Source organism: Ascaphus truei, chromosome 16 (genome assembly GCF_040206685.1).
Source record: "Ascaphus truei isolate aAscTru1 chromosome 16, aAscTru1.hap1, whole genome shotgun sequence".
Taxonomy (NCBI): Eukaryota; Metazoa; Chordata; class Amphibia; order Anura; family Ascaphidae; genus Ascaphus; species Ascaphus truei.
Window position 1 is genome coordinate 32,289,907 of NC_134498.1, and position 21,661 is coordinate 32,311,567.

The following is a 21,661-nucleotide window of genomic DNA, read 5'->3' on the forward strand; positions in this document are numbered from 1 at the left end:
TTATTGCTACATAGTAACTCCCTCCTTATTATACATATGGAGACATGATGCCAAACCGCAAATATATCATTTCTTTCGCTAGAATAAACAACTGTTAAAACAAGAAACAAAGAAGTCCAGAGCAACATCCAATGTGACAAAAATACACAATGAAATACCTATATATCTCTTGAAAAAAGGACCATTTAGTTAACCCTTTGGCCAAAGCCTATAAAGCTTTCCCAAAATCCAGGGGAGCGATGGTGGATAGGAAGAAAAAACCAGGGGAGCGTAGATACCTTTAAAAAGAAAAAAAGACAAACATAGTGCAACCTGTAGCAAAATATGTTATAAGGAGCTCCCAGCTGGGCACCACATACTAAGGCCAATGCCTAATGGGATATATCAGCAGGAACAATACGGAGGAGATAATCTTTAGAAAAGAGAAGCACACATGCAGTATCCAATAAAATACAGTTTATCCAAAAATGATAAAAGTGGAGGCTTACAGAATCCCAATGGGAAAACAGCATTGACGGTGGTGATCTCAAGACCACATCACAGCGTCTCTGTGTCAGCAAACCGCCACGGTACACTTCAGCCTGGAGCCGTCTCGTCACTTCCGGTCTTGGGGCCGTCACGTCACTTCCGGTTGCGCCGCCGGTAGGAAAACAGCTACGGATACCCAGGCACTCTCTCCTTCTTGATTAAGAGGTCACGCTTAAGAGCGTGACCTCTTAATCAAGAAGGAGAGAGTGCCTGGGTATCCGTAGCTGTTTTCCTACCGGCGGCGCAACCGGAAGTGACGTGACGGCCCCAAGACCGGAAGTGACGAGACGGCTCCAGGCTGAAGTGTACCGTGGCGGTTTGCTGACACAGAGACGCTGTGATGTGGTCTTGAGATCACCACCGTCAATGCTGTTTTCCCATTGGGATTCTGTAAGCCTCCACTTTTATCATTTTTGGATAAACTGTATTTTATTGGATACTGCATGTGTGCTTCTCTTTTCTAAAGATTATCTCCTCCGTATTGTTCCTGCTGATATATCCCATTAGGCATTGGCCTTAGTATGTGGTACCCAGCTGGCAGCTCCTTATAACATATTTTGCTACAGGTTGCACTATGTTTGTCTTTTTTTCTTTTTAAAGGTATCTACGCTCCCCTGGTTTTTTCTTCCTATGTTTCGTGTGGACCTTGAAACAGTCCGTCTAAGGGTTTGAGTGTTTTTATTTTTACTTTGTATTTTGTGTTTACCTTAACATTTATATACATAGTTTTTCCATCAAGTGTTTATATATTATATTATTCACTGTGTTTAGGTATTGAGCGCCATCTTGTGTGTTCTATAGAGCGATGGTGGATGCCATAAAAAAGAAGAGAAATATATAGAGCAATATTCTAACACAGTGAAAAATATTTTTAAGATGGGCTCCCAAATTTCTACTCACAATTGAGCAGAATTTAAGAGCAGTGTGCCAGCCTGTGACCCGTGATAGTCTGTAGTCTGGTTGTTGCAGGTAGTAACTCAGCAATCTCGGACAAAGACCATCTAGACCTTTGAAACAGTCTAAGTGATAGGGTTGAGTGGTATCTGGTTTGCCCTTATTGATTCACTTATTATTATCTTTTGCACTTGCTGGTGAAGGGTTTTTTATGGGATTTATTTAAGGTTTATCCTTGAAACTTATTTCTTACACACTTTTAATATATGTTTTGTTTCACTGTACACTATTTTGAAGTGTTAGAGCACCATCTAGTGATTGTGTGCTGTATTGTATAAGCGTATAAGCCTGCGAGCCACTTTCAAGACATGGCCATAATATCGCAAAATATATATATGTGTATAAGTGTCAAAAGGAATGCTACTGGGCGTGGCTTGGGGGGTTTCTGAGAGCTTGCTGGGTATCTGTGTGTTTGTTAACTTTGTCCAGTTGGTCTCAGCTGTTTTGGAGGTTAGTGGCGCCTCCCACCCAGGGTTTAAAGCTCGCCCCTCCCCACTGTCCAGGTAAGCAGGTTTTCTTTTCATGCAGCTGGTTGGGACAGGTTCAATGCCAGGACCATCCTTCCTCTAATTATAGAGGTAAATAAGGATTTTAATCAGTTAGTGTTAGGACCTGCGATATTATGGTCATACCTTGAAAGGGGCTCGCAAGCTTATACGCTTTGGCCAAAGGGTTAACTAAATTACCCTTTTTTCAAGAGATATTTAGGTATTTCACTGTGTATTTTTGTCACATTGGATGTTGCTCTGGACTTTAAAAGACACGTCACAAGTGCTCACTTACAAAGTATAAGAAAATATCAGGCAATAAAGACTCAAAGGTACAGGCATGTGATGATCTCAACGCCCCTTCCTCTCCAGGAATCGCGCTAAAGTTGGGAGTAGAGACGCTCTGCCACAGGTGCTCCTGATTGCGGCCGCAAGAAGCAACAAACAGCTCGGCGTCATGCCTGTACCTTTTGAGTCTTTATTGCCTGATATTCTCTTATACTCTGTAAGTGAGCACTTGGGAAGTGTCTTTTAACTAATTAAATTGTTGCACAGTTCGCTCTATGGTGTGTTTTCGTTCTCTGCTGTTATGCACCCTATCCAATCCATTCTGGTCCCCAGACGCTCCTCAACGTGGGACTATTGTTCGTGTACACTTTATGTGTGAAATGCCTTTACTCACTGTCTGCTTGTGAGTATCATCTTTGCAGAATTTCATAGGAATATCATTTTTTGCTTTACAGTATTGTACTATTTTTGTGATCTCTTCTTTTTTACATGTGCATGGTGTCCCGCTCCCTTGTCACCTCCACCCATCACGTCCCAGGGGAAACGAATACTTTCCCATCTTGTCTAGGTTGAGTGGGTATCCCTTGTTCACTTATTTTAGTTATATTACTCATGTTATTTGTACTCATTTGGGTTAAGTGATTGTAGTGAGCCCTGGTTACCAGAGGGTGTCACTATTGTACTGTTTTTTCTCTTGGTTTCATTATGGCACTATCTCTTCTTGAGCGCCAGTCCTGGTTATTTTCTTGCCACCAGACAGGACAAAGCAGTTTAATAAATAATTTTTATTCCAGCAATAAGCTTTGGAGCACACCACTTAGAATGAGCTGTTGAGCGTTGATCAAGTTCCCCATAATCTAGCTTCCCCGCTGCCATATGAAAGCATGGTAGAGGGGCTGGCAACCAATCACAGCACGGATGCTGTTCACAGATCAATGAGGAGCTGAGGGCTCTCCTGCAGTGGCCAATCAGGGCTGGGGAAATGTTTACAAAGTTAAAGGGCTTGTGGAGGGACGTTGAAATGGTGCGATAGGAGTAGCACCTACCAGAGGGTCTCATTAATGGCTTCTCCCGGTTGACAGGATATCTCCCGCTAGGCTGGTGCCCCTCTGGCTGAGGAGGCAACCAAATGCCCTGCTTTTCGGGCAAGTGGCTCTCCAGCCCGATCTCCGATCCGCTTCAGAGATAAAAGTATCATTTAGGAAAAGGAGTCCCTGCCCCGAAGAGCTTACAATATAATTGGTTGGTAGGAAGAACGTACGGAGACAGTAGGAGGGCGTTCTGGTAAGTGCGTCTGCAGGGGGCCAATGTCGATGTATGAGGTGTAAATTATCAGCCACGGAGCTACTCATTTGCTTCGTTAAGCAAGTGTGTTTAAGGTGGGTCTTATGTGCTGCTTCTAGTAATAAGTCCTTGCTATTGCTTTTTGAGGGTGATAGACCACCCAAATCCCTCTCTCTACCAACGATAAAACACTCTCTAGCTCTGTGCGATAAACTAAAACTCCCTCAAGGGTCACCTTGCCAACCGTAAAAGGCTCTAGAGATTACCAGAATTGCTGACCTGCTTTCTGGCTGCAATATCAAATCCTTGACAGAACTAAAAGAGATAAAGGGACTGCCAACTTCAGAGATATTTATATTTTTGCAAATGAAGCACTTTGTTTTGTCAATACATTGGGATGGTTCTCCCTCACTGATCACCTATTGTGAGGTTCTATACTGGTCCAGATATCTGTAAAGAATCCTGATATCCCATATATACCAAATTCTCCGGAACACAGACCTATCTAGCAAATTTACATACATGCTGAAATGGGAGGAGGAACTGGGAGACACTAAATTTATTTATTTTATTTATCATATGTTTTACCAGGAAATAATTACATTGAGAGTTACCTCTAGTTTTCAAGTATGCCCTGGGCACAGAGTTATGATGTCAGATACATGGCTCAATTAAATGAACAGAGGGGATACATTCAATTTACAGACATTTCATGGCTCGTTAGACATAGTATATTTTATGGACGTGTGTAATAGTTACAGACAAGATTAAAATCAGACAGCTGAAGTCTTTAAATTACTTGAACTGGAGGCGGTTTTGAGAGGCTCTGGTAGGTTGTTCCAGTCGTGAGGTGCACAGTAAGAAAAGAAGATTGACCGGATTCTTTGTTTAACCTTAGAAATGTGAACAGCCTTTTGGAGTCAGATCTCAGGTGATAAGTGCTGCGTGTGGTAGGAGTGAGGAGGAGTTTGTTCAGATAGGCGGATAGCTTGCCTATTGTATCACTTGCGCTCACCACGAACAAGGCGGGACCCCGGTACTGAGGTGGGAAAGTATGAAACTGCGCACCCACAGCAGCGGAGGAACGCCTGGAGGGTGGATAGTCAAGATCGCCGGGTCTGGGCTGGAGAGAGTGGGTTAGTCTTAATACTTGCCGAGGTCGTAGGTAGGTGCCAGGAGAGTAGTCAGAATCCGGCGTGCCGTGGTCGGGGGTTGGAGCCAGTAGGAAGGTAGTTGGTCCGTTAGCCATGGTCACGGATGGAGAATAGCGGATGGTCAGAGGCAAGCCGGGGTCGGTAATCCAGAGAGAGATCCTAGAGTTAAGCCGGGTCGGCACACTGAAGAGATAAGCAGCAGATGGTAAAGCACACAGGAACAAGGCATGGTAGGGACGTGGGAACACAAGGCTACCATGAACTATGCTCAGCCAAAGAATGAGAGGAAAGTCTGAGCATATATGTGAGTGCTGACGAATAGGAGAGAGGGGAGGAGCAGAGGCACGGCCTCCGCGGAAGCAGGGTTAGGCTGCAAGGTGCAGGAGAGTGATTAGAGTTGACGCGCACCTTGGGAACGGTGAATGCGCATCACGCGCCGCACGGGTGGCCGCGCGTTACCAGTGGAGGGGCAGAGCCAAGCTCCGTGTAATCCTTGAAAGCCCTCCGTGGGCGCGCGCCCTCTGTAGGGTGTACGGGAGACTGTACAGCAGGAGGCAAAGAGGAACCGCGTCACGAGGGACGCGCGCTCTGAGCGTTTGCAGCGGGATGCTGTGCAGCAGGAGATATGGGGGGAACACACCTCAAGGGATGTGTTCCCCGATTCCTTACACCCATAATGTATTTGAAGGCAAGACAGGATAAACGTACTTTGCATCTGAACTCAAAGTACAGACAATCTAGTTGTTTGAGCATTTCCAAGTGATGTGTGTTGTTGTTCCATTTTAGGACAAACAGCATATTGAGTTGTAGAGGGTGTCTAGTTTGCTAAGGTGAGTTTGGGGTCCTGTGCCATATACTATGTCCCCATAATCTATAATTGGCAATAGCATCTGTTGCTCATTGCACTTTCCGACCAGCAGGCATAGTGGCAATTTGTTCTTATAAAGTACTCCTAGTTTGGCATAGGTTTTGAATGTCAAAGTATCAATATGCAACTCTCACTCTCTCTTTCTCATAGGCGAGGGTGGAATCTTCCATTTCCAAAATAGAAGAGGTGCTGCTAATGTATTGTCTATGCCGAATGCAGTTATAGAATGTACGGTGAGATCACATCACGGGCTAGATTCACTAAATGCGATATAGCAGTAGAATTTGGTTTTATTAAGGAATGAGACTGCAGCGTTCATTTTTTAGATACACGGCCATATTCCCCGATAATTATTTATTCATCAATAAGTAGCAATATAAATCTAATTTGCATACCTGAAAACTGGGGAAACTAAGCATTAAACCTTTCTAGCCATACAAACAAGTGATAATGCAAAGAAATTAGCTTTAATCATCACTAGTGATGCCATTATGGAGAGGTAGGAGATCACACTTTTCTACCACTGGGTTATATCATGGGATTTCTTACAAAACACTGTTATGGCTTAAAATTAATTAATCCTTTTGCTGGCAAAAATTCATTCATTTCAAAATAATGCCTTCAGGCACCAAAGGGGTTAACATACAAAACAAATACCCTACAAATAAACAACAAAATCCTAACATCCATATGTGTACATATAACCCTAAATGGACAAATCATGACTAACTGGTCACTTGGGCTGCTAAGGGCTATAATATTACATAGTTACATAGTTACATAGTAGATGAGGTTGAAAAAAGACTTCAGTCCATCAAGTTCAACCTATGCTAAATTTAGACAACAGATACTTTATCCTATATCTATGCTTATTGATCCAGAGGAAGGCAAACAAAAAACCCCATTAAGGGGAAAAATTAATTCCTTCCTGACTCCAAGAATTGGCAATCGGATTAATCCCTGGATCAACATCCTTCCCATGTATACTTATTTGGTATATCCCTGTATACCTTTCCCATCTAAAAAGATGTCCAACTTTTTTTGAACAAATCTATTGTATCTGCCATCATAGTCTCCATGGGTAATGAATTCCACATTTTAACTGCCCTTACTGTAAAGAACCCTTTCCTTTGTTGCTGGTGAAATCTCCTTTCCTCCAACCTTAAGGGATGTTATATTATATAATATTAATATTATTATGTTCTATGTAGGTTATTACGTATTTGTATTACCTTTATAGGTTGTGAAGTGTCTACTAATGCCCTTTCTAATAAATATTTGTCTATACCCATGTCTATAACCGCCTGGTTGTGATTGTGCTTGTATTGTGGAATGCTGACTGGTATTTCTCGGCTGGGCTCATGATGGTAGAGAGCTGGTATTTGGGATGTAATTGTTTTGGGGATCTGGAAGTTGTGTGATGCTGTTAATGCAGTCAAACGATGTTCAAAATAATGGATAGAATGGTAAGGTCATTTACTTACAAAACTTACCATTTTCTATCTTTGTCATTATTTTCTGACACTGTCAGGGTCTCCTAGACATCTTGCCTAGCCATAGTTCCTTTCCTTGTCCACCGGGTGTGCTGCTGCTTTCTGTCTGCTCTGGGGTTCCTCTGTCTGTCTGTCTTCTTGTTACTCCTCTTTCTCTTATAGTTCTGCTTCCTGGTAGTACCTTGCCTTTGTTTTGAGTTAGACTCCATGCCTATGCCCGTGCCGCAGCTTCTGTTCCTGTATCTGTTCTGTTCCGTGTTGGAGTTCTGTTCCATTAAAGGCCCTTGCTGGTAATCTGGCTTGTCCCTGTTTGTTCCCTGATCCCTGGTCTCAATCCCTGCTCCCCTGCCTGGTTGCTGCTCCTGTCTTCCTGTTGCCGAACCTCTGTGTGTGCCACGACGATCCTGCTCGCTGCCTGCCACCGACCCCTGCTTGCCCACGACGATCCTGCTTGCTGCCTGCCACCGACCCCTGCTTGCCCACGACGATCCGACTTGCTGCTTACCACCGACCTCAGCTCATTACCCCAACAATCTTTGCCTGCTCCTGCTGTTCCGGCTTCCGAGGTCCTACCCGCCACAGGAGTCTCCCGTGACAGACACTATCCCAACACCCAGAACCATTGCCTAACAAATTAATATCAAACACCACACCTGGAAAATGATTAATTTCTTCAGCACATAAATAAAATCATACTAGAAGATATTTTATTTGTTATAATTTTCCAATAAAATACAAATTGAAATGTACACACAAACATACTGTACATACATGTAAATATTATATCAATACAGTGTTCATAAAGTGTTTTTCCAATACACAGTATTTTGTAAATAAAATTCATTTTAATGACAAAATAACTTAAAAATGAAATAACAATTACACAGTACAGTGATAATATTATACACATTTTGTAGTTGTTGCACAATAAATAACATGGAAACAGCATTTTTTCTATATTTCTTGTAAAATGTAGAATTGTTTTTGGTTAAATGTTGGATTGTAATAGTTTTTAAATATAGCTATTGACTGTAATAGTTACTAATGTAATGTAGAAATTAATTGACAAAACAAAAACAAATACAAATATCTATCAGCACAGAAAGCAACATTCTTCAGTAATGCAATTTAAATAATGTCTCGATAAAAATAATATTAGTTAATACAAGATTTCTGCTTTAATTAAAATGTGAATATATAGTATGAAACTGTCATATAAATGCTGTTATTTAAGTTATATGTTTAGTACATATGTTTCCCAGAATTATATTCATTTTATGGATTTTCCATCAGCAAATAACTGAACACCCTGTAAAGTCCCAGTGGAATTTATTGTGACACGAATAAGCCAGATACATAATTTCCCAATACTTACTGTAGTAACAATGGCAGCTGAGAGCTGTCTTTCAGGCTTTCTATATTGTCTACTGTGTGGATTATAGCTTCCACTTTGTCATCATTGAGGACATGTTTTGCATTGGATCGGAACTTCTTTAGGAGAGAGTCTCTGCTCAGGGGGTTTCTCCAGTGCCCATAGAATGTATCACTCCTTCCTTCTATAATGTCTCCATTGTGCAGGTGCAGGGCAACCTCCCCATACATTTTATCAAAGTTGGCCACATTATCTTCAGGATGCTCCACTACCACCTTACTCAGGAGTTTCTGGAGTTCATCTCGATATAAGCTGTCCTCGCTGAAGGAACCAATGTTAACATCACCATCTAAGAGCGCAGTACATGCATTGAACTGGAAGGAGTGACGCGCCTCGTGCTCTGAATCAGGAGAGGGTCTATTAATGTATTTGGAAACTGGGATTCTGAGAATAATAGATTGAATGTCTGATGGATTAAATGAGCCAAAGTGGTTTATGAGTCTATTTCTCACTGCGATTGAGGCATCTGCTATCCAGTGCATTCCAAGATGGGCTGGGAACCTCTTGAAAGCAATGTCTTGCTTCTCCAAGAGAAATTCATAGTGCTTTCCTGGTGGAAATAGTGATTTAGGCTGATAATCCCCATAGAAAGCACTAAAACCTGAGCACCCAGGAACATCATCCAATATTAGAGAATTGGCCTTCATTCCTTTCGCAGCCAGAAGTGCAGCTTCAAGTCCTAATCTAGTGGCATTGCCAATGTGCAAGGGTTTAGCAAGAGTAGCAGCATTTGCCATTGGGGCTCCAGCCAGGGAAGCTGCTATTGCTAATGCATGGGTGCATTGTTCTCTGTTTAATGACAGAAGCTTGGCTGAGGCTGCGGCACTGCCCATGGTGCCAACTACAGACGGAGGATGAAATCTGTATGGGAAAAAAAAATATTTTCAGATTTAGCATTAAATAAATAATGTTGATATTTACATGAATACAGATTTGCATGGAGTATGCTTATAAACAGCAGGTTCATAAACACATTTGTTTTCCATGCTACATAATTCTATTGATACTAGACATATATTCCTTAATCTATAAATGGTAAATACATTTACTACAATGTGGAAAATGACAGTGTTCCCAGATATATTAGACTACGGAGATAAATAGAAAATTGATATTTAAAAAGAAACATTGTTTTTGTCTATTACCAAGACATATTATTCTATAATATGGGGATGTGACTTTGGTCCAATGAAAATTATTCCATTGCCTGAGTTCATGAACTTATTAAAAAATGCATCTTTACAGTTTGTATCCATCATTAAAAAACATTTTGTATAAATAAATATAAAAAATCTTTAACCTCATTGGTTTACACATTTATGATACAGAGTCAATAAATATGATCGTAATAATACATATACAATCCCAGGTTTTTGGTTTTCTACATTTGGATAAAAAAAAATCTTGGTGAGATTTTGTTTAAAAATGTAGATATGCAGCTATCCTCCCATTTTAAATAATTTCCCAAGTACTTAAACTACAACTCTCATTTTAATCAGTAACACACTTTAGGTTTTGGAGCATTAAAGCTGCAGTTCAGTCAATATCCTGCATGTGTGTTTTTTTAAATAATTCACTTCTGTAGTAAGAAAAAATACCTTTAGCATTTTCTGTTTTAAAAAAACAATTTTGAACGACCAAGTTTCTTGTATTCTATTTTAACAAGCATTTGCTAAGGCACTGCCCCTTCATGTCCTGTCACAAGCTCTGGCACACCCCTTTGTCAGCCCTGCCCTCCCTCTAGCACATGTCAGTGCAGGAGTGCTCATGAATATTAATGAGCTTCCACTGAGTGACAGAAGCAGAAGAAAAACATATCCCTTCTCTAATGATGTCACCAAATTTTGCCGATCAATACATGGAGAACGAATTGACTGGCAGCTATACAGTTCTTTAGGTAATTAGAGATTGCACACATGAAACTATTGAAGTAAAAAAATGAATTAAAAAAAAAAAAAAAAAAGACTGAACTGCAGCTTTAAGAAGAGGATTGTACATTTCTGAACATATTTAAATGAGTACGGCATCTTATATTTTTTAATGAATATATTAATATAAAAATAAATGCCATATATTAATCAGGATATTGCTTTCATTAGGAGTGTGCTCACCTTTTGGGAATATCCTTTGCCTCACTTGAGAAACACATTAGTCTTCCTTGTACTTCAATTCCCACATTAAAAGCCATCAGAAGGTCTTCTCCGCTGATTCTTTTGTCTTTGGGAAATATTTGGGACAAGGCTAAAATAGCAGGCAACACTGCACCTGAAGGGTGAGTGGCAGGGTGCCAGGTGTCATCAAAGTCCATGGAGTGAGCCTATAATATATTTAATATGAAAATTAGGTTTTATTTATGAAACAAATGATGTAAAAATATACAAATGTACAATATTACAAGAGTCATCAATGTATTCAACATGTACTTACTGCTACTCCATTTACATAAGCAGCCAATGTTGGAGAGAGCTTTAATCCTTTTTGTCCATAAACTGAGCAGGCAGCTATATTTCTGTGTGCTGAACAATGCAGATCCTGAGACAACAGAGAAAGGTAAAGTATTGAGTAATTAGGTAATAGTGTTAGTTTTCATGTGTATACATTGTATAGTTCATGATGGCATGTTTTATGTAATAGGTTATGCTTGCTTTGTGTTTTAATCTATTTTGCATAATTGTTCAGAACATTTTTACATATATTTTTAAAATATAGTGCAGAAAATCCAGGGAAGGAAAAAACGAAGCAAAGCAGCAAAAATGAAGGACTACAATGGTAAGGTTAAACTAAAATCAATTTAATGAGTAAAGTGACAGCATGGCATATACAGTAAGTGAACTCTAACGCGTTTCGCGCATTTCTCAGAGCTGAGAAATGCATGAAACGCGTTGGAGTTTACTTACTGTATGCATGCCATGCTGTCACTTTACTGTTTAGCCTTACCATTGTAGTCCTTCCATTTTTGCTGCTGTGCTCCATTTTTCCTTCCCTGGATTTTCTGCACTTACTCAACAGCGTGAGGCACGAACACTTGGCATAGACGGCATCATATCGTGAGTACTATCATTTACTTACCATACTATAATCACAAACAGTGGGAGTAATACAGCTGGACCTTACAAACAATAGCTCTAGTGAGGTAGTCCACCAAGGAAGTGAACCAGAGAGTACTGCTTACTACAGATACGATCTGCATTATCAACCAGGACGTATATCTATACCATTCCTTTTTTCTGGGCTTGATTACTGATTATATACCAGACTCCATGATACCTTAACAGTCCCTTCTTCAAGGAAGCTTATTGTGTTCATCAGCTTACAGACTGTTACGATGCACCCGAGAATTGATAGCATTGATCTATGGACATTGCTTCTTTTTGCTTTGTTTTTAAAATAAGAGATACAGAATTCTGAAAATTCACATGTTATAAAAGTGTTTGTAAATTCATACGTTTATTAGACCATGAAACTAACATGGTTTAATTTTTCATAAATAACTAAACTACAATTGTATTTCTTCTTTACTTTCCTACTTCCCTAAAATATTATCCTTTAAATATTGTAAAGAATAATAATTTGGCATCTATGTCTGATTAGCACCTACTGTATATATAACTAGTCAGACATACCCCTTAATATTTAATGTTTTAAAAAAATAGGGTTCCCCTTCTCTTTTACACTGCTGTCTCTATAACACGATTGCCTATCAGACTGTACTTCAGCTCATTAGAAATAACTCTAACCCGGCACTTTAGTCACCAGATTACAAGAGGTCTCACTAAGGGAATGAGAAAACTTGGCTCTAATAAAACTATTTGCACACACAATGTATCATTATTTTGAGCTTACTGAATAGGGCACACACTTGGGCACACAGACACAGGATTAACCCTTTATAAAGGCACACATATCCCCACCCTTACCAAATCCTTACTACATTTAAAGCAGATACAATTGCCCCCTTGTTACCTGGCAGTATTGCAGAATGATGTTGAATACTTGTGTTGTGGATCCCACGAGGCCAACACCAATGTTGTCCAAGATCATCCGCTTGCTCCTGTGCCGCACAGTGTCAGGGAGGTGCTCTGGCTGTATCCCAGGGATAAATGAGGCAAAGCTGCTGGTCACAGTGTCTTCTAAATGGTGATTCTCCAGCACTGTAATACAGGCAACAAATGTCATTAATAGCAATAAATCCTTAAAGCCACAATCCGAGCTGCTCCGTGTTTTTATTTGTGTTTTTGTGTTTATTTTGTTTTTTTACACACACAGATTATATATATATATATATATATATATATATAAAATATATAAAAATATTACTTGTGAGCACATTCACATGGTTTAGACAGGTCTGCAACCCTGCTTTTCGCCATTATCACCTAGCATGCGCTTCCACTGCAGCAAGGGATTCTGGGAAATGGCTGGCAAATGAGCACACAGTGCCACCTTTTGTCTCAAGTCCATTATTACATGGAGCCCTTAAGCCAATGCTCACCGTTTTAAACACATAGCCTGGGATGAGATGCAAAGCCAGTAAAACCACTCACAGACAGACTGTTTTGACATTTTGGATCTCATCAGTGTGAGGTTGGATGTACTGGCTTTGCCAATTTGAGACTTTGGGTAGGTCTTCACCACACATTATTTAGGTTATGGTGGGTGAAAAGGTGACTAAAAACCCTCCACTGTATAGCATATAGCATATAAAAATATTACTTGTGAGCACATTCGCATATCTTAGACAGGTCTGCAACACTGCTATTCGTCATTATCACCTAGCATACAGTGCTTCCACTGCAGCAAGGGATTGTGGGAAATGACATGCAAATGAGCCCAAAGTGCCACTTTTTGTCTCAAGTCCATTATTACATGGAGCCCCAAAGCCAATGCTCCCTGTTTTAAACACAGCTTTTAAACATAGCCTGGGATGAGACGCAAAGCCAGTGAACCCACTCACTGTATATATACATATATATAAAACACATCTCTTGACAATCAGATCCCCAGAGCATTGAGTATTACCGTGAGTACATGGTTCATATATATATTGCAAACAAATATTGCATTTGTGGGGTGGTGATTGCTGCTTTAAATATACAGTATACGTAAATATATACAATATATACAGCCCTAGCTGAGTGTATGTCTCAGTTGCAACAACATTTTAGTTATTAGCAAGACATTACCAATATGGCAAAATGAACATTTATGAGGAATATGGAAAGTGACACGCAGACCCCAAAATGTTCAGATGCAGACAGTTATTTAGAATATAATTAGTTACATACAGTCATTTTGTAACATTATATATAGTTTTAAAATAAACACAATGGGTACGTACCTTTCACAGCTGATTGGTGAAGCTGCCTGTGTAGTTTACAAAGTTTCTTTGTATTCTAAAGAAAAAATAAAAGAAGACCAATGTTGGATCAATATCATGTGTTACTTTCTTGTCTACAATATAACTTCATCTGGTATGTTAAACAACTATTTTCTAGCTAAAAATGCTTGTTATTTATACATTTTGGTATTCATTTTATCAACAGAGTTCAAGTCTTAACAAAACGTTATGCTTTCATCATATGATACACACTGCTTGACAGACAGTACTACAGCTGTTCATTTCTAAATTTTCTACATGAGTTAAATAACATACACTGGCTAATGATTTGAATACCATTTAAATATTTCTTTTGATGACACTTTACCTGACAAATAACACACTTGTGTAACCGCTTGCTAGTGTGAGATTTTGCAAGATACGCTTAGGTTGTAAGCTTTCCAGTATGGGGCATATTTTATCATATGTTTGTATGATTGATGCACTTTTTATATAATGAAACCCAGTACTGTATTTTGTGAAGTGCTGTGTGTACTGGTGGCCCTACAGTACACAAATAACATATACATCAAGTAATGCAATCATTAATGCAAACTTACACAGCCTTTTGTAGTATACGTAAAAGCTCACAGTGTGAATATCTTGTATGGTCAAAATTGTATATATTCGCTCAACGAAGGAGATATTATGCATCAGTATGGTTACTAGTGTATCGTAGATTTTTGTTTCAAGTAGATTTTGTTTTATTGTACACTGGCGACACACTTTATTCGAGCTCGGCTAGTCCCACGAATTCGGGTATACCCGGGTGTATTGAGGTTTGTGACTGTTTTCTGCCCGAGTGCATTGGGTTATTTTCCAGGCAGGGATTGAAGCATTTTATTCCCACTGGCTGCAATACTGCACAGTATATATATATATATACTGCATTACAATTCATGAATTTATGCCATCTGGTAGACACGCGAAGCATTGCAGCCTATTAAATCCTAATCATTATCATTTAACAGATCAGCCGCCCATCAGCCAGGCATGAACCCAGGCTGGGAAGGCAAATGCAACGGGGCTTGTCAGAGGTGAGGAGCGGCGCATTCCAGGTATCTGCCAGGTACATACCGGGTATTTGCTCGAATAAAGTGTGTCGGTGCAGTAACTATATACCTACAGCCCGTACAGGTGCCTGTAATGTCTGTAGTATGTGAATAACATATACATTACAAAAGAAGTCCAATAATAGTGAAACATATTACTTACATGAAAGGCTGAAGGAATCATCCCGCAGATAGTTGTAGGGAGATGGAGTAATTCTGAGTCTTCAAGCTGCTGAGGCTAATTCTGTCTGTGCTGAAGCAGACCTGTAAGGACAGATTTATATAGTAGCCCAAATGTATGCAGAACTGCATCTTTGATCCTGGGAAATGTAAAAGGAAGTGGGCATGGCCATTACACATTACTTTACCATTTTAAATATGTTGTCCGGAATTTTTGAAGGAAGTAAAAAGCAGCCGAAAAATATGTGAAAACTCTGAAAAATGTAATTAAATGCAAGGCTGAAAAACACCGACTTTGAAAATGTGTAACCCACGTCTTACCTGTAAAACCTGCATGTCGATCACGGAATGCATTTGGGAACATTATCATCAATATGTACAGTATGTTTCTGGGACTGGCACTGGCTGAGTCTGCTTTCAGATTCTATAATACAGATGTAGTCAGACTTGCTGTCCCCAATGCTGCGGACAAACAAAAGAAAAGGACCGTGGAACTGGGAATCCATGCTTCTTAATGGGACCCTCCACAGCATAATGCTGACCTGAGGAAGAGAGAGAGAACTCTTGAAAGATTGTCTTATAACTGATTGGTATTATTACATTTTGACTGTGTACTTCAGCTTGTCTTTGGCCTTTCCATGCATTTGGACTGAACGATCAGGTTTACACGTGAGGACTGTGTCGGGGGCAGCTTCGCCTTACAGCGTGTTTTGCTAGTGTGACTATGTAGATTTATAGATCAATTGTATCTCTGTATGCAATCATATATGATATGTTATGCCTCTAGAATGAACAGCAATTGGATATAGGCAATGGTGTATTTTAGTGTATAGACAAGTTTGAAAACAAGGACAAAAAAATTCCAACATCGAACCACCCACGCGTTTCACAACGCTAGGGAGATTTCACAAGGATTATTGGCAAAGGGAGGAGCGGTGAGTTGATATGCCCACCTGTGAATTCGCAATCAATTAATTGCGATAAAAAAACATGTGTTAACTTGTCCGTTTGTAATTAAAAGACTCAATCTATAATAAGCTTAACCTAAATATTTAGTACGTAATATTGTGTGATATATATGTATATATTACTAATTGACTCACCTCCGAATATTTTAGAGCAGGCCTGCACAACTCGTAAAGCGAGAAGGGCCGAACTGGTCCAAGGAAAAAAAATTTGGGCCGCACGGGTAAAATTATTATTATCATCTCTCCTCCAGCACCTCTCATCATCATCATCCTCATATATCTCCCCCAGCACCCCTCATCATCATCCTCATATCTACCCCAGAACCCCTCACCTATCAACCTTTGCGATACTCCCCATCTATCTCTCATACCCCCTTCTCTCCCCCTCACCCACACACATAATACTCCCTCTCCACATCAAACACACAATACCCCCCAGCACACCACACACGTCCCACCCCCCAGCACCTCACATCCTTCTCCCCCGTGCACCTCACATCATTCTCCCCCTCTGCACCTCACATCATTCTCCCCCCTGCACCTCACATCACTCTTCCCCCCTGCACCTCACATCACTCTCCCCCCTGCACCTCACATCACTCTCCCCCCTGCACCTCACATCACTCTCCCCCCCTGCACCTCCCATCATTCTCCCCCCGCACCTCCAATTACCCCCCTGCACCTCACATCACCCTCCCCTGCACCTCACCTCAATGCACCTCACCTCGATGCACCTCACCTCAATGCACCTCACCTCAATGCACCGCACCTCAATGCACCTCACATCAATGCACCTCACCTCACCCCCCTGCACCTCACCTCAATGCACCTCACCTCAATGCACCTCACCTCAATGCACCTCACATCACCCTCCCCTGCACCTCACCTCAATGCACCTCACCTCAATGCACCTCACCTCAATGCACCTCACATCACCCTCCCCTGCACCTCACCTCAATGCACCTCACCTCAATGCACCTCACCTCAATGCACCTCACCTCAATGCACCTCACCTCAATGCACCTCACCTCAATGCACCTCATCTCAATGCACCTCAATGCACCTCACATCAATGCACCTCACATCAATGCACCTCACCTCACCCCCCTGCACCTCATCTCAATGCACCTCACATCACCCCCCTGCACATATCCACGTTGGGATCAGGGGGGGGAGCGGCCGCAGAAGAGCTCAGCTGGCTGTGACTTCCCCCTCCGTCCCACGTTGCAAGGAATCGCCACCATTAATTTTTTTAAAGTTTTTTTTTTTTTAAGTTGTTTTTTTTTTCTAAAGTTTTTTTTTTTTTTAACCTCATTGCGGGCCGCAGAGAGAGGCCAGGTGGGCCGCATGTTGTGCAGGCCTGCTTTCGAGTGTATATACTGTAGGATGACTATATTTGTCGCCCGGAAGGCAGGGGTTGAGGAGTAGTGCTACTCTCTCATCAATCTGCCATTACCCAACCCTGCCTATTCCTTCCTCTCTTTCCCTTCTTTTGAGGCTCACATTGTCCATCTTTTTTCTCCTCTCTCCCCCACCATGTGGTGGCCATCTTCTATTGTACCTCTACTCACCCTCCTTTCACTCTGACTCCTGGCTTTCCTTTCTCTCCTCTGACTCCCTTTCTCTTTCTCCTTGGGGACTTCAACTGCCATATTGAACCTGTCTCCCTTGTGCTTCCTGCTTCTTCTATCTGTCTAACCTCTTCTTTTATCCTTCACCAATGGACTGCAGCCAAGGTCAGCGCATAGGAAATGTATAGGATGAGCCAGCGGAGCTACCCGTGTGCTTCATTAAACTAATGCATTGATACTACTACTATTGTTTGATTTCCCTCTGTGGTTAAGTAAACTATTGAGTTTAAAGTGTTGTTGTTTTTATCCAGGTCTTCTGTTGTAGTTCTTATTTTCTGTATATATTAAAGCTGCAGTTCAGTCAATATCCTGCATGTGTGTTTTTTTTTAATAAATCAGTTCTGTAGTAAGAAAAAATACTTTAAGCATTTTCTGTTTTAAAAAAAACAACTTTGAAAGACCAATTTTCTTGTATTCTATTTTAACAGCTATTTGCTAAGGCACTGCCCCTTCATGTCCTGTCACAAGCCCTGGCACACCCCTTTGTCAGTCCTGCCCTCCCTCTAGCACATGTCAGTGCAGGAGTGCTCATGAATATTCATGAGCTTCCACTGAGAGACAGAAGCAGAAGAAAAACAGATCCCTTCACTAATTATGTCACCAAATTTCGCCTATAAATACATGGAGAACGAATTGACTGGTAACTATACTGTTCTTTAGGTAATTAGAGATTGCACACATGAAACTATTGAAGTAAAAAAAAAAAAAAAAAAAGACTGAACTGCAGCTTTAATACAAGGATTGATAATAGATTTCTTGGAACATTATGAGTTATATAGATTCAAGGAATTCTTTATATAGCAACATTTCCTTGTACTCTACAGGAATTGAGACATCTTAACAAAATGCATAGGATGAAGGGCAGGGGTGGGGGGGGGGTGAAGGGTGGGGGGGGGGGTGAAGGGAGGGGGGTGAATGGTGGGGGGGGTGAATTGTGGGGGGTTTAAGGGCAGGGGGTGGGGGGGTGAAGGGCAGGGGTGTGGGGGTGAAGGGCAGGAGTAGGGGGGTGAAGGACAGGGGTAGGGGGGTGAAGGGCAGGGGTAGGGGGTTGAAGGCAGGGGTAGGGGGGGTGAAGGGCAGGGGTAGGAGGGGTGAAGGGCAGGGGTAGGGGGGGTGAAGGGCAGGGGTGGGGGGGGGTGAAGTGTGGGGGGGGTGAAGGGAGGGGGGGGTGAATGGTGGGGGGTGAAAGGTGGGGGGTTTAAGGGCAGGGGGCAGGGGGTGGGGGGGGGTGAAGGGCAGGGGTGTGGGGGTGAAGGGCAGGAGTAGGGGGGTGAAGGGCAGGGGTAAGTGGGTGAAGGGCAGGGGTATGGGGGGTGAAGGCAGGGGTAGGGGGGGTGAAGGGCAGGGGTAGGAGGGGTGAAGGGCAGGGGTACAGGTGGTGAAGGGCAGGGGTGGGGGTGGTGAAGGGCAGGGGTGTGGGGGTGAAGGGTGGGGGGAGGTGGTGAAGGGCAGGGGTGTGGGGGGTGAAGGGCAGGGGTGTGGGGGGTGAAGAGCATGGGTGGGGGGTGAAGGGCAGAGATAGGGAGGTGAAGGGCAGGGGTAGGGGGGTGAAGGGCAGGGGTAGGGAGGTGAAGGGCAGGGGTAGGGGGGTTGTGAAGGGCAGGGGTGGGGGGGTGAAAGGCAGGGGTAGGGGGGGTGAAGGGCATGGGTAGGGGGCGTGAAGGGCAGGGGTGGGGGGGTGAAGGGCAGGGGTTGGGAGGTGAAGGGCAGGGGTAGGGGGTGAAGGGCAGGGGTGGGGGGGTGAAGGGTGGGGGAGGGGGTGAAAGGCAGGGGTAGGGGGGTGAAGGGCAGGAGTGGGGGGTGAAGGGCAGGGGTGGGGGGGTGAAGGGCAGGGGTGGAGGTGGTGAAGGGCAGGGGTGGGGGGTGAAGGGTGGGGGAGGGGGTGAAGGGCAGGGTGTGGGAGGTGAAGGGCAGGGGTGGGGGGGGGGTGAAGGGCATGGGTTTGGGGGGTGAAGGGCAGGGGTAGGGGGGTTGAAGGGCCGGGGTAAGGGGGTGAAGGGTAGGGGAAGGGAGGGGACGGGCAGGGGTAGGGGGGTGAAGGGCAGGGGTAGGGGGTGAAGGGCAGGGGTAGGGGGTGGTGAAGGGCAGGGGTGGGGGGGTGAAGTACAGGGGTAGGGGGGTGGTGAAGGGCAGGGGTAGGGGGGGTGAAGGGCATGGGTAGGGGAGGGGTGAAGGGCAGGGGTAGGGGGGGTGAAGGGCAGGGGTAGGGTGGGTGAAGGCAGGGGTAGGGGGGGTGAAGGGTAGGGGTAGGTGGGGGTGAAGGGCAGGGGTAGGGGGGACAGGTGAAGGGCAGGGGTAGGGGGTGGTGAAGTGCAGGGGTAGAGGGTGTGAAGGGCAGTGGTAAGGGGGTGAAGGGCAGGGGTAAGGGGGGGTGAAGGGCAGGGGTAGGGGGTGAAGGCAGGGGTAGGGGGTGAAGGGCAGGAGTAGGGGTGGTGAAGGGCAGGGGTAGGGGGGTGAAGGGCAGGGGTGGGGGTGGTGAATGGCAGGGGTGGGGGGTGAAGTGTGGGGGAGGGGGTAAAGGGCAGGGGTGTGGGGGGGTGAAGGGCAGGGGTGGGGCGGTGAAGGGCAGGGGTGGGGAGGTGAAGGGCAGGGGCAGGGGGGGTGAAGGGCAGGGGTAGGGGGGGTGACGGGCAGGGGTAGGGGGGGTGAATGGCAGGGGTAAGGGGGGTGAAGGGCAGGGGTAGGGGGGGTGAAGGGCAGGGGTAGGGGGGGTGAAGAGCAGGGGTAGGGGGGGTGAAGAGCAGGGGTAGGTGGGGGTGAAAAGCAGGTGTGGGGGTGAAGGGCAGGGGGTGGGTGGTGAAGAGGAGGGATGGGGGTGAAGGGCAGGGGGTGGGGGTGAAGGGCAGGGGCAGGGGGTGGGGGTGAAGGGCAGGGTAGAGGGGTGAATGGCAGGGGTAGGGGGGTGAAGGGCAGGGGAAGGGGGGGTGAAAGGAAGAGGTATGTGAAGGGCAGGGATAGGGGGGTTGAAGGGCAGGGGTAGGGGGGGTGAAGGGCAGGGGTAGAGGGTGTGAAAGGCAGGGGTAGGGGGGTGAAGGGCAGGGGTAGAGGGAGTGAAGGGCAGGGGTAGGGGGTGAAGGGCAGGGGTAGGGAGGGTGAAGGGCACGGGTGGGGGGGGTGAAGGGCAGGGGTGGGGGGGTGAAGGGCAGGGGTGGGGGGGTGAAGGGCAGGGGTGGGGGAGGGGTGAAGGGCAGGGGTAGGGGAGGGGTGAAGGGCAGGGGTGGGGGGGTGAAGGGCAGGGGTGGGGGGTGAAGGGCAGGGGTGGGGGGTGAAGGGTTGGGGGGTGAATGGTGGGGGGGTGAAGGGTGGGGGGGTGAAGGGCAGGAGTGTGGGGGTGAAGGGCAGGGGTGGGGGGGAAGGGCAGGGGTGGGGGGGCTGAAGGGCAGAGGTAGGGGGGGGGTGAAGGGCAGGGGTAGGGGTGGTGAAGGGCAGGGGTAGGGGGGTGGTGAAGGGCAGGGGTAGGGGAGGGGTGAAGGGCAGGGGTAGGGGAGGGGTGAAGGGCAGGGGTTGGGGGTGAAGGGCACGGGTGGGAGGGGGGTTAAGGGTGGGGGGGTGAAGGGTGGGAGGGGTGAAGGGCAGGAGTGTGGGGGTGAAGGGCAGGGGTGGGGGGGGTGAAGGGCAGGGGTAGGGGGGGTGAAGGGCAGGGGTAGGGGGGTGAAGGGCAGGGGTAGGGGGGTGATGAAGGGCAGGGGTAGGGGGTGGTGAGGGGCAGGGTTAGGGGAGGGGTGAAGGGCAGGGGTAGGGGAGGGGTGAAGGGCAGGGTTAGGGGAGGGGTGAAGGGCAGGGGGAGGGGTGAAGGGCAGGGGGAGGGGTGAAGGGCAGGGGTGGGGGGGTGAAGGCAGGGGTAGGGGGGGTGAAGGGCAGGGGTAGGGGGGGTGAAGGGCAGGGGTAGGGGGGGTCAAGGGTAGGGGGGGTGAAGGGCAGGGGTAGGGGGGGTGAAGGGCAGGGGTAGGGGGGTGAAGGTCAG

The 21,661-nt window shown here is 44.9% G+C and overlaps 1 protein-coding gene across 1 annotated transcript; it reads right to left on the reverse strand.

The window, feature by feature from the left end:
- Positions 1-7,955: 7,955 nt before the first annotated feature.
- LOC142467687 (cis-aconitate decarboxylase-like) lies at positions 7,956-15,178 on the reverse strand. The gene is made up of 6 exons (XM_075573618.1): positions 15,082-15,178; positions 13,828-13,882; positions 12,453-12,640; positions 10,917-11,021; positions 10,601-10,806; positions 7,956-9,350 (listed from the first exon to the last, which is right to left on the reverse strand). Exons 1-6 carry the CDS (start codon positions 15,100-15,102, stop codon positions 8,429-8,431), a joined length of 1,497 nt encoding a protein of 498 aa, XP_075429733.1. The 5' UTR covers positions 15,103-15,178; the 3' UTR covers positions 7,956-8,428.
- Between the last annotated feature and the right edge of the window lie 6,483 nt (positions 15,179-21,661).